The sequence below is a fragment of the Lepidothrix coronata genome, unplaced genomic scaffold (genome assembly GCF_001604755.1).
Source record: "Lepidothrix coronata isolate B3197 unplaced genomic scaffold, Lepidothrix_coronata-1.0 Scaffold14, whole genome shotgun sequence".
Lineage (NCBI taxonomy): Eukaryota > Metazoa > Chordata > Aves > Passeriformes > Pipridae > Lepidothrix > Lepidothrix coronata.
This window is the reverse complement of record NW_016690194.1, coordinates 10,217,068-10,229,463: the sequence shown is the minus strand read 5'-3', so window position 1 is coordinate 10,229,463 and position 12,396 is coordinate 10,217,068. Positions and strand designations below refer to the sequence as shown.

General features: G+C 41.3%; 2 protein-coding genes across 3 annotated transcripts in view; one reads left to right on the top strand and one right to left on the bottom strand.

Annotated features, from left to right (window-relative positions):
* Window positions 1–11,706, bottom strand: part of EIF4B (eukaryotic translation initiation factor 4B) — a gene marked incomplete at its 3' end in the record, with an annotated part of 91,943 nt that extends 80,237 nt beyond the window's left edge. The window contains 1 exon segment of the mRNA XM_017806062.1: window positions 11,600–11,706. Within this exon segment, the coding sequence (XP_017661551.1) occupies window positions 11,600–11,706 (107 nt within the window).
* Window positions 1–12,396, top strand: part of ZNF462 (zinc finger protein 462) — a 92,564-nt gene that overhangs the window by 7,647 nt on the left and 72,521 nt on the right. The window lies entirely within an intron of this gene.

The window sequence follows — 12,396 nt, the reverse complement described above, 5'->3', positions numbered from 1 at the left end:
GGGTGGAGAGAAGGCATCACAGGATATTCCTTTTGGGAAGAAGATGGGTCATCCTGGGTTGGCACTGTTGTCATGCAAATGCTTCAAAACACAATAGCTACTTAGCACTGGAGCCAGGCAAAAACATTCCTCCCACTCACTGTCCCTGGACCTCTCACTGCTGGTAAAGAAAAGGGCAGAATGGGGGAATGTGACACATAGAACCTGTGCTCCAGCAGGACATATTTTTTTGAGTTTTCTCCATATTTATAAAAAATTAACAGCATAGCTAAGGGAAGACTACATGTGCTGGAAGATTCTGGTCCAGCATGATTGTGACATGGAGGGCCGTTCATTTACTTTCTAATTACTTTGACTTGCTGGAGAATTTAATTTAGTGTGCAGCTGGGAAAGGGATCATTAATAAAGGCCTTGCTGTGGCCCAAATGCTAGAATTCAGCTGGCTGATGATGCTGAAAAGTGTTTTTTTTTCCTTTCTGTCTCTCTCTTGTTGATATTAAATTGACAGTTCAAATAGATCCTAAGTCAGAAGTTCTAGAGGGATTGGAGAAGGTGGCTTATGTCAGTGGTGATTGTTTAGCAACTTCTTCCTCATTTCCTTTTGTTGTTTTTTTTTTGGTTGGTTTTTTTTTTGTTTGTTTTTCTTTGTTTTGTTGTTGTTTTCTGAGTTTTTATTAAACAGAATGAACACTGCAGTCTGGGTTCAACTTGAAATAGCTGCAGGAGTGCCGATCTTGAGGTGGATGCAGTGAGTCAAAGATGAGTGTTCATCTCTAGTTGAGCAAACTGTTTCTGGAGAGCACTTAGAGAGACACACGGGTATTTATTTAAGATTTTATGTATTTATTTTAAAATTTTTATTTTAAGATTTTATTTTTTAGACTTGGATTCTTCAGTTCTAATCAGACTCAGCTAGATTTGTGGGCATGTGGCTCTTTGTAATGGGGTTTGGGTCTCTCTGACCAAACACAAAGGAGACCAGAGAATTGGGGTCCAGCCCTTGAAATCTTGCTCTTAAATTTTTTTAATTCCTTCAGTGCTCTATCCCTCTACCCAATAAAATAGGCATAATTAGGATTTAACAGGGCTATTGGAAATTAAGACCTTGATGCTGGATTCTGCTGCTGAGGGTGCTGAAACAAACTACTGTGTACTTAAGAAAAATCTCCTTTTATGAGTGGTTCTGGTGTGTGAGGCTGGAGCAGACCTGCTCTGCTCTTTGAGAGATGGGAACTAGTTACCTGCCACTTTGTGTCTGTGTCACTGCTATAATTCTGACTGATCATGCCTTCTCAAGTGTGTTGTTGCTTGTGGTGAGTATGGAAGAAGAGACTAATATACATCCAGTATCTACTTAGTTGGTGATGCAGCAAAGTTTGGAAAGCAGTGGCCAATGGAGTCATCTTCTTGTTTCCTTCTGTGTTGTGAGACTAGTGGCACTTTGAAAAAAAATAAATGTCAGAACGAACAATTGGAATGGTTTCTCTCCATATTTGATTGGAAGCTCTGGTTTTGCATTTCAGTTTTTCCCTCCCCTGTCTACAGCTGAGTGGCTCTGGGTGCAGGACATGGGACCTCCAGCACTGGTGGGCTCTGAAGCCTTGCTTCTATCATGCTCAGCTAAATAACTTGCCAAGTGTAAAAATGTTAACAAATGGCTGATGGAAAATTGAGAGCAGCCAGACAGCTCTCAGCCTGGTTAATTAGCTCCTTGACTGCTTAATTGTTCCTCCCCTTTCATATGGCTGTAGCTTGCAGTCTCGCAAGAAGGGGTTTGGGTTCCTGGACAGGAGTGCATCCCAAAAGTTGAATTAATGTAACTTGAATTAAGTCAATGGGTACGGGTTCCTTTTGGTCTAAATGACCATTTATCTTCGTTGGGGGAGGGCAGTGGGGAGAAAGCATATCAGCTTTCAGCTATGTCAGGTCATGTAGAGGCCAAGTTCTGGTCTGTGATCAAGCAGGTGGTGTAAAACAGCCCAGTGCGCAACAGCACCAGGACCTGGGGAGAGGAGAACTCTTCTGTAGGAAAACGTGACTGAAGGCTGTGTTGTGCATCAGCATATATGGTGGATTTCAGCTCAGGACTTGCAGGATGAGTGTATTAACCCTTCAGTGGTGCTGGCTCCTGGTGTGTTTCCACCCTAGTGGGTTGAGGAGAAGCTGTTGTTGCTCAAGAGCACACAGGTTTCTCCTCCTAGAATATCCATGCATGTGTGAGATCTGGAATCTCTGGCTCCAGGGACAAAACTGTAGTAGTCACTGGGGCTGCTGAAAGAGTGAGTCAATGTATTTGGGTCTCCCAGATGCATGAATAAATGAGTAACCCTGAGTTATTTTCAATTTATCAGATTTATCAGAGGTGATAACATACTACAATGAATTTTCCATTCCACACTCTCTACAAATGTGTTGCTCTCCTTCCACTGTGGAGCAGGGGGGGAAGACAAGATTTTCAGTGTGTTGTTCTCCCAAGGAACTGCATGAAAACTGCTGAGGCTGTACTCAGAAAAGGTCTTTCAGACAACAAGCCTTGAGTCAGAAGTTGCTTGGCAAGATGACAGGCAGGTTGACCAAAGGTTGCACATGCTGTCCTCTTGCAAAATGAACATGAAATGGTCTTTGCCCTCCATGGCTCTTCAGTGCTTCCACAGCTTCACCCATGTTACTTCAGTGGTGTACAGGAATATTACTTGCTTGCTGGTATTCTGGTCTTATCTCTGAAGATATTTATTTTAAGAATTCATGTCTACATAGGTTTGTTAATACTGTACTGTAATATCAGATGGGCTGCTGAGACCTCAGGGGGGTAAGGAATCTATTTTTAGTGTGTTTGAAGGGTAGATGATGTTTCAGGTTGTGGAATGACTTTCTAGGGGGCCTGTCACCATATACTAAAGTTTTGTATGTCATGGCAGTGGAGGCCAGTCATATGATGATGAGTTAGTAACTTAAATGGGACATAAAAAAAATCCTGCTCTTTGGGGAAATTTTAAAGATAGATGGAGCTAAAATGCCACACAGTCTGTTCTCATCCTTGTTTCCTTGATGTGCTGAAGACATCTAATCCTCTTTACAGGTGAATTAAGCAGTGTGCTTATGAGCTGAAGGCAGTACCTGCTGATCTGTTGACATCCAGATTGGAGTTATTCATGTCTCAGTAAGACTTTCAGTAATGGATGACCAAAAGAGCATTTTAGTTGCCCAGGTGGTGTAAAGAAGATGGTTTGTGATCTCCTTCCACATTAGAAGTTAATAACGTGTAGAAAGTTGGATAAAAGTGGTACTGTTCTATTTAAGCGTATATGACACTCCAGCCTGCAGAGATTTGGAGGTTTAGATTAGAAGACAGCCTCAGACAGATGGATGTTTGCAGCAATCTGAAAAGTGATTTGGAGGCACTGCACTGTAGTGGTAGCCATGAAGAACAGATTTAAATGATGTATTATAGTTAGATTTTATAGGGCTTGTCTCCTATTTTCTTTGGAAGACAGTAAAACTGCAACTTTTGCAGAATTCTTCTTACATTCCTGGGATTTTGTTTTGTGTGCAGGCATGTAGCTTTATTTATTTATTTTATAACTCCTCACTGCCACTGTTGGGAACGTTAACAAAGGCTTTTAAATAGGTCAGACCTCACTGCCATTGCTTTTTCTTGTTGCTGTAGTACATTTGGTAGATAATAGACAATGGGGGCTAAAGCCCTTATACAGTAAAAGCTCATTCATGTGAATAGTCACTTCGATTTTGAGTTTCACTGCAGCTACTTGTGTGAGTTAACATCTGAAGACCAAATCCTTGGCTGCATGGACTAATCTTATGGAGCTTTCAGGGAGGCGTTTGGAAATTACATCTTGAGTAGAAGATGCCCTTAACTTTCAACAGCTACCACCTACATACATAAGATGCTCATTTGTGGTTGCATGTGAGGGCATGGTTGTAGCAGATTTGCAAGATTCAGCGGAAGAGTGTGCATTGGATAATTCTTTCCCTTTCATTCAAGTGATCCTTTCCTTTCAGTCTTACTGTTTGTGTTTTGACAGAAGGAGCATGTATGTTACAAACATTCAGCTTTGACTTCAGTCAGCACTGGCGTGTCCCTGAAATATGATTTCATGACTTTGTTTTGGATGTTCTGGTGAGAACATTCATGTTGCTGTGTTGCCTGTACATGATGTTCTGGAGTCCCACCACTAACGGATGGTTTTGGAAGGCTTTTTTTTTTTTTTTTTTAATTAAGGGATTGATTTGAATAGACACAAATATGGTAATTGCCTGTTCAAGGCAGAAGTGCTGTAGATCAGGGAAAATGCACCTAGGCCCTTTTACAATGACAAGAGTGTGTACCTTTGAGTATGTGTAGGAAAAAGAAGTAATCAAATTTGTTGGTTTTTTTTATGGGGCTGGACAATTTGGGCCATGGAAGGCTTTTTTTTTTTTTTTTTAATTAAGGGATTGATTTGAATAGACACAAATATGGTAATTGCCTGTTCAAGGCAGAAGTGCTGTAGATCAGGGAAAATGCACCTAGGCCCTTTTACAATGACAAGAGTGTGTACCTTTGAGTATGTGTACATAATACAAGTTGCTATCCATGTGGTTCATACTGCTGTGGTAGTTCATCTGGCAGATCTTTTAAACATTTACTCCAAAAGATCTTGTTCTCTGTTGGTGTGAAGCAGCATTTCCAGTTATTTTTAGGTCATTTTCATCTTAGCAACCCTGTTGGAGATAAATCAGATACAAGTGTTCTAAACTGTCCCTGCATTTTGGTAGGAATTAATAAAATAAAGTTTAATGGTTTGGTCCCAAGGGGAGAACAGACCATCTGGTTAACAGAAGGTTGGGCCAAGTAATACAGCACTGAGAGTGCCATAAACCAACCCAGAATATCTGGTAGTGTGTCCAGTTGCTTCGTGTATTAAGCATTGAAACAGTGCTTTCATATCTGCAGAGCCAGCAGTTCTGTTACCACTGCTGTGACGCAGGAGATAATTCTGTTGGGCAAGCATCAGCATGGGGGTGGATCTACAGCACAGGATGTGTAATGTCAACATGAAGCATGGGAGCTGGCAGTAAGAAGGAAAGCAGCCATTTCATGCCAGTGCAGGAAGCCCAAATAGATTTTTCCCCTCTGCATCTTGTCCTTTTATGCAGCTTTCATACTTGGTATTAAACAATTACCTTCTGCTTTGTCATCTGAAAACTTCAGCCCAGCAGGGTTTCATTTCTTTCTCTCTTTCTGAACCTGTTTGTGTGGGTGTGGGTGTGGGGGTGTGGGTGTGTTTTTGGGGTTTTTTTTTGGTGTGTGGTTTTTTTTTTTTGGTTGGTTGGTTTTTTGTTTTGTTTTGTTTTGTTTTAAAAACAAAACAAAACAAATGAAGAGCACTCCAAAGGCATGTCTGATGGATTATAAAAGGGGCTGTGTGGAGGCCAAAGTAGCAGATCTAGAGAAAGAGTTCAGTTATGTTCAAGTCCTGAGCTTCAGATGAGTTTCGTTGAGGATCCTTTTGGCTTTAGTGCAGAGATAGTTTGTTCAAAAGGTGTAACCATTTGAGAACGTTGTTCTGCAGCTGCAAAATGCAGAAGGCATGAAATGCTGCAAATGGTATTGTGTAGCCTTTGGCACTCCGTAATCACTAAGAAAATGTACAAAGCTATCGGAACTGTTTCTGCTTTCATTTTAGCAGAAATGCACTATTAGAATGCCTTTGTCTTATTTGACTAAAGCTACTGTCAAATTACTGTGACACTATTTTTTTAAGAGCCAAATATCTGTCTAATCTGTGGAAATAAAAAGATTTCTAACTTGCTAAGCATTTTTTGGACTTAGAAATGTGGGGTATGTCTTTTATCAGCTCAGTCACACACTGGTGTACTGGTTTGAGGTTTTTCCTCCCATAACATCTGGAGATACCTTCCTGTATCTGCAGCCTGGGAAGCTCTGGAAAGCTGAGGGCTTGTTTCCTGGTGGGCACAGCAGAGCTGAACTCCATAATCAGAGCTCTCACGGTTTCCATTGCCTGTTCAGCAGGATCTTCAAAGAATGTATTACAGATCCTCTTGACTGAATCCTTGTCCTAGATTCTGTTCTGTGGTAGCCCTGCAAAAGTACAACTTTCTTCATATGTTCCTAAGAACTCAGGTGGGAGTGTGGGAGTAGTCAACCCACAAGTATGTTTTCTGAGTTGCAATTTGGTGATGGGAGGGGGGGGATGCATATAAAACATGGCTTGTGTGTGAAGACTGCTCTTTTCTGCAGTAACGTCATCCTTACACAGTCCTCCTAGCTTCATTGGCCCCATTCAGGTTTTTCGGTTGAAGCCATGGTAGTCTAGGACTTATGCATAGGACACTTGCAAATAATGGCACTGAGGAATTATATGAAACTCGAACAACATCTCTCAAGACAGGAGTTTTTCTTGGTTCCATAGATAACTCCATGTTGTGGTAGCTGTTTCAGCATCAGAGTTATTAAGGATGCAGGAAAATCAAGATTTTTTCATACAGGATGGTCACTCTGTCCTGTCTATCCATGTAATTTTCATTGCAGATTGTATTTTGTAGTATCTGGCAATCTTGTGCTTTTTCTAGTGGTGTTGAACACTTTTTAGAATATACTGGAGAATGTTCATCAGAAGTGCTTCTTCATATTCAAATGAATAATGCCACTAGATATTGTCTGCACATTTTCTCATAGACCATCACTACACTGCAAAGGAAATACATTGTCTGTGACTTTTTCATACTGAAAAAGGTGCTACTTGCAGAAGATAGTTTATTATAAATAACTACTAAGATGATAATCTCACCACAGCATGCTTGGCAGTCTTCCACTGAGTTAGCCTGTTTCAGCAAGGAGCTGTCGCTTAAGATACAAAGCAATCTGCAGGGACATATGATCACACACACTGGCTGTTTTCTCTGTCATCATGGATGCCTCATCATTTGCTGTGCCTGTAATTAGGAACTGGAATTATTATCTGGTAAACCAGGAGGATCTAGCACCAGAAAGATGGACCTGAGTCTCTGTCTCCCAGACGCTTGGTTACACAGAAGTTCTCAGTTACGGAGGCACTTGTAGAAGAACGTCTGTTGGACATGGCTGTAGTTTTGTTTTGTTTTTATTTTTGTCACAAGGATAGTTGTGAACTACTGGGGAAACTCTTGATGTATATATAATGCTTACAGTACTCCTTCCTGTTAAAAATTATGGAGAAATATAAGACTGGCAATGGTGTAAAGAAGACTTTTTTATTGTTGTCTTTGTTTGGGTTAATAATGACTTCAAGTTCTCTGAATGTTTTGTTTTGTAGAAATACTGTCCAAAAGGAAGACCATGATAAAGAGATAAGAGTCTGCATCCATTTTTATGAGAGTATCAGAAAACTAATATTAATATGTATTATACACTTAGTGTCAAGATCTGACTGTAGTCACATAACTTGATGGTGACTTTTGAATTTGAAAAGTTTATACTACTTTATGGTGCATGGCTGTTATGTTATTGCAGCAGTTATGTGATGGGTATCAGTGGCTGTTGTATGCAAACTTCGTTTCGTTTAGAGTGCTGGCAAGTGTTTGTCTTTTATTTGTTTAAAAACAATTTGATCCGGCCATCTCTAGTGCCTTGTTGACAGTATAATATGAATTAGAACTCTTTCTGGCTTCCATGTTACTTGTGGGTTCTGTTCTTTGGTGCCTGATGCTTTTCAGTCCTAACAACTTGTATTTCAAGCCTGGGCATCTCTGGTTGCTTAGAAGTATGGAATATGATATTTAGTGGAAGCAATTGGTAAGATGGAGGTAGATCTAATAAAGATACGAAAAATTATGATGCAATTTTTTTTTCTCCTGCGTTTGGCAGATCATGTTAAATCCTGTATGTATCTCAGCAAGATCAAGGAGAAAGCAGGAGATGAAGAATTTAGTCAGACACTGACTTGCAAGCCTTAATATCAACCCTTTTTTTCAAACCTTGCAAGTGTTTGGAATTGACTCTCGCCTGGACAGAGATGCTAACTCTTTATCTAGTGATAGTATCCTTCCCTACAAAGTCTACAAAGGCTCTGTTCTTTTCCTGTGAAATTGTGGGAGCAGATCAATGATGAAACGGGTCCTGCTTGCACATCAGATGAAGAAATTACTGGAATTACTTCCTGATGTTCAATGTCCCATGCATGACTGTGGAATGTTCTTCATCTCTTAACATCTGACCTAGATGCCTTTACATTTTGGGATGGTTGCTCAGAGTCTTTCATGCCCATAAGTTGCCTAACTTGGGTGACCTTGTGTCTTTAAAGAAAACCCCATGGAACTGTTAGCTTCAACCTTACTGAAGGACACATTCTGAAGAGCTAGCTCATTAAGCAAGCTTTGAAGGGTGTGCTCTGCAGAGCAGCTTCCTGTTATTTGGTTAATGGTTGACCTAGTTCTATTGCCATATGCCTCCTGGAACGCATTCTAATATTAAATGTGTGCTAAAGCAAGACTGGGATAATAGAAGGAACATCAAAGCCTCTATGAAAGAGAAATCATATAATGCTGTTGCATTTTGGAGGGTATCGCCGTTACTTAAAATGGCAGTATCTTCACGGAACTGTATTGATTCTGATTGCAAACTAGGGAGTATTAAACAGAACCATTTATGTTTTTTTTTTTTTCCAGACTGGCCTTGTACAAAAGGTTTGTATCAGTAATTCCCTGTGCTCCATATGTGAGGCTAAAGTTAGGTAGTGAAGCATTCAGAGTGATATTACAGCTGTGAGAAAAGATTACATTAGATTTGGCTAAAGGCAGGAGGATTTTTTCCCCGTGGTAGGTGTTTTTTCCATTGCAGCCATGGATTAGCAAATTTTTTCTTTCTCTGAATGCTGGCTAGAAGCCAGAAATGGGTATTCAAGCTTTTACCTGATAACAGAGACGACACAGCATACTTACACTTGGGCAAAAATGTAAGAAATTTGGAGGTACTACATAAAGTTCAACCTCCAACCTGAATGAGACTTTCTGACAAGCTGAAGTTCTGGAGAACCTGTGGGTTGTGTTGTCTGGCTAATTTGATATGCTACCATAGGAAAAAGAAAGGATGTATAATAGCAACTGTTTTTCATAAGTAAGTGTGCATTATGGTAGAACAGGGGGAAGGGAAAATTAAAGCCATGCTTTGTAATTTTTTGAGACCTCATGACTCTATCAGTAGATGTTGGTGATTTATTTTTCTTATGTCAATGTGGGAAACTGAGCTGCTCACCAGCTGTACCACTTCGAATTTTCATATGCCCAGGCAGTGGCTAACCTTTGTCTCTTCAGTTGCAGATGGCTGGCAAGCAGTCCAAGCGTGAATTCTGGGCAAAGGTATGTCACCACAGTGGCAGGGGTTGCTGGGCCACCCGAGTTTATCTGTGTGGGAAGAAATAAGCTGTCAGGACCTGTAAAGGCAGCTGTCGCTGATGGGCATCACTGCCTAACCTTCAGAGAAGTGGTGGGATATCTTGGGAGTCATAGTCATCTTGTAGCTCTCCAGCTTCTTCAGTGTGAGCCCATTCATGTGCTGCTTGTGAGTCTGGGCTCATTTGGTGAGGCTATGGATATTTTGGTGTGTTTGTCTAGGATACATGTAGCAACAGCATTTATGCAGTTCCCCCTTCTTCCTTAGTGTGTAACACTGAATGGCGTTTTTGTAGGAGAGCTGCTGGGTCTGGTGGAAAACAGAGCTGCAACATTTTTAGTAGGACACAATGTGTTGTGTGAGCTGCAATCATATTGGTCATGAAAAAAAAAAAATCTCTGCTCTGTGACTTAAACAAGCACAGCTATTTGTGCAACCTGATCAGAACAAAGGATAATGCTTCTGCTGCAAGATCAGACAGATCTGACGTTTCAGCAGGCTGAGCAAATGAATGGCGGAAGTGGTCCGCCTCCTCTTATCCATTGTCTCAAAGATACAGGCTCATGGAGAAGTAAGGGAGTTTGAATAGGGCCTCTGAAGGAATATGCTGCTTTGTGTTCTGTGGGAAGAGAGCAAAGGAGGAGTTCTAGAAGTTCTCTGGCAGGCTGACAAGCTTGTAATAGGAAAATGTGGCAGTGGACTTCTGGTATTGAACGAGCACTTTCTCTTCTGTAGCCTGCTTAGGAAATCTTAACTGTTATTAGGAAGCTGGTGAAATGTTCCAGGCCTGGAATATAGGACCAAGCCTACCTTGAATGAGGGTCAGTGAATGTAGAAATCCAATGAACTCTGACCTCCTAGTAAAGAATGATTTGAGATTTTTTTTTCCTTTTCTTTTCTTGTTTTCTTTCCCTGTCTCCCTAGATACATTGTTTGCGTGTTCTGGGACACCTCTCAATTGATAGGATTTTTGCATAGGAAGAACTGGACTGATCAAATTACTGGAACAGTTACAGTCTTCTGCTTGGGAGACTCCTGCTGTTTCTCTTGCTCCAGCCGTCAACCCCACTGGGATTTTAGTAGCAATCTCCCCTTTTAAAGGCATAATGAATCCAAGGAAATGTGAGAAGGGAGAGGGCAGGACAGGGATTTTTGATAAGCTGGGCAGAATTAAGGGTTACTTCACATTCCAGAATTATAATATATGACTTCCAGCCTCAAGGGTGATTTCAGCTGAGAAATGAATTGTTTAGAGAGAGGGGTATAGAATTTATATCGGTATCATAGCCGGTTAGATCTCTATATATTACCTTTTTGCATGGTCCTTGGGACTAGAGCTTGCTAGCAGTTAGGTGTATCATGATCAGAAGGCTTTCATATGCAACCAGTTTTCTTTAAAACCAAGCACTTCTTGGCTCAGAGACCCATAACTGTAATTTTTTTAGCAAGCATAATATTCTTCTTTCTTTAAGTTAATGTAGATTAGATTGGTGTCTGTGACAACAGAAGTAGTCTAGGCCATCCATGAGATCCCTTCTGTCCTTTGTTTTCCCACATACAGCCTAGAAGATTTTGTCAATTTAAAAGAGAAGTAATTAGTTCCATAGGATACTGACAGTCCATCGTTAGCATGCAGCAGGGATGAAGTTGCTGCTTTAGAAGCCCAGTTAAAAATGCACATTAGAAAGCCATCAGACTCCTTGAGTGGAAGCCTGTGTTAAAACTTTTAAATGTGTGATGACTAAGCTTCCATGATCAGCATGTTAGTGTCCAAAAGCAGTTATGAAAATTCTCAGAATCACACAGAATCACAGAATGGGTAAGGTTGGAAAGGAATTACTGGAGGTCATCTGGTCCAACCTCTCTGCTCAAGCAGAGAGCCCTAGAGGATATTACTCAGGGTTGTGTCCAGATGATCTTTTAATACCACCACAGAGCAGAGCCTGATCCATCCTCTGACTCCTTCCTGCAGACACTGACAGATGTGGATGAGGTCCCCTCTCAGTCATCTCGAGACTGAACAGCCCCAGCTCCCTCAGCCTTTCCTTGTAACGGAGATGCTTCAGTCCTTAAATCATCTTCAAAGTCCTCTGCTGGACTTACTCCAGGAACTCCAAGTCTCTCTTGTCCTGAGAACCCAGAACTGGACACAGCACTCCAGATGTGCCTCACTAGGGCAGAGCAGAGGGGCAGGATCACATCCCTCACCTTCTGGCAGTGCCTTTCCTCATGCACTCTGGGATACTATAGGCCTTCTTGCCCCCCGGGACACATTGCTGGTTCAGGGGCAGCTGCTTGTCCACCAGGACTCCCATGTCTTACTCCACAGAGCTGCTTTTCAGCAAGTCAATCCCCAGTCTGGCCACTCCTCCCAGTTTTATATTATCAGTGGACTTGCTAAAGAGGCACTCTTTCCCGAGTCATTAAACAACATTGGACCCATTATCATCCCCTGGGGTTACCACTAGTTACAGGTCTCCAACTAGACTGTGCCACTGGTCGTAGTCCTGTGAGACCTGCCATTCAGCCAGTTCTCAATCAACCTCACTATCTGTTCCCTCTTTATTCATTGGAGGGTTAAAACGCATCCCAGAGGATGTGCCATGCTGGGTTTGACCCAACAGAACCTCCAGAATTGGTTTCCAGCTTCTTTGATCCAGAGGGAGTACTGTTGGGGACAGGAAGTAATATTATTTAGTTGCTTTGTTCCTTTATTCAATCATGTTTACACACTGTGTCTAAACTAAGTCCGTGTTATTTTGACAGGATAATCAAAAGGGGATATATTCAAAAAATGTCTAATGGAAATGAGTTCAGTGAGCTTTCAAACCATGCCTGAGTGTGAGGATGAGGGGAAAAATCTCCCACATGGAATTAAATCTGACAAAAAAATCAAGGAGTATTCTCTCAAGCGATAAAGATTTGAGTCTGAAAGTGAGTTCTTTCTGAAAGAACAGTATCAGCCTGGTGCTAAGCAGAGATTAAAAGGTCAGTTGTGTATCAGT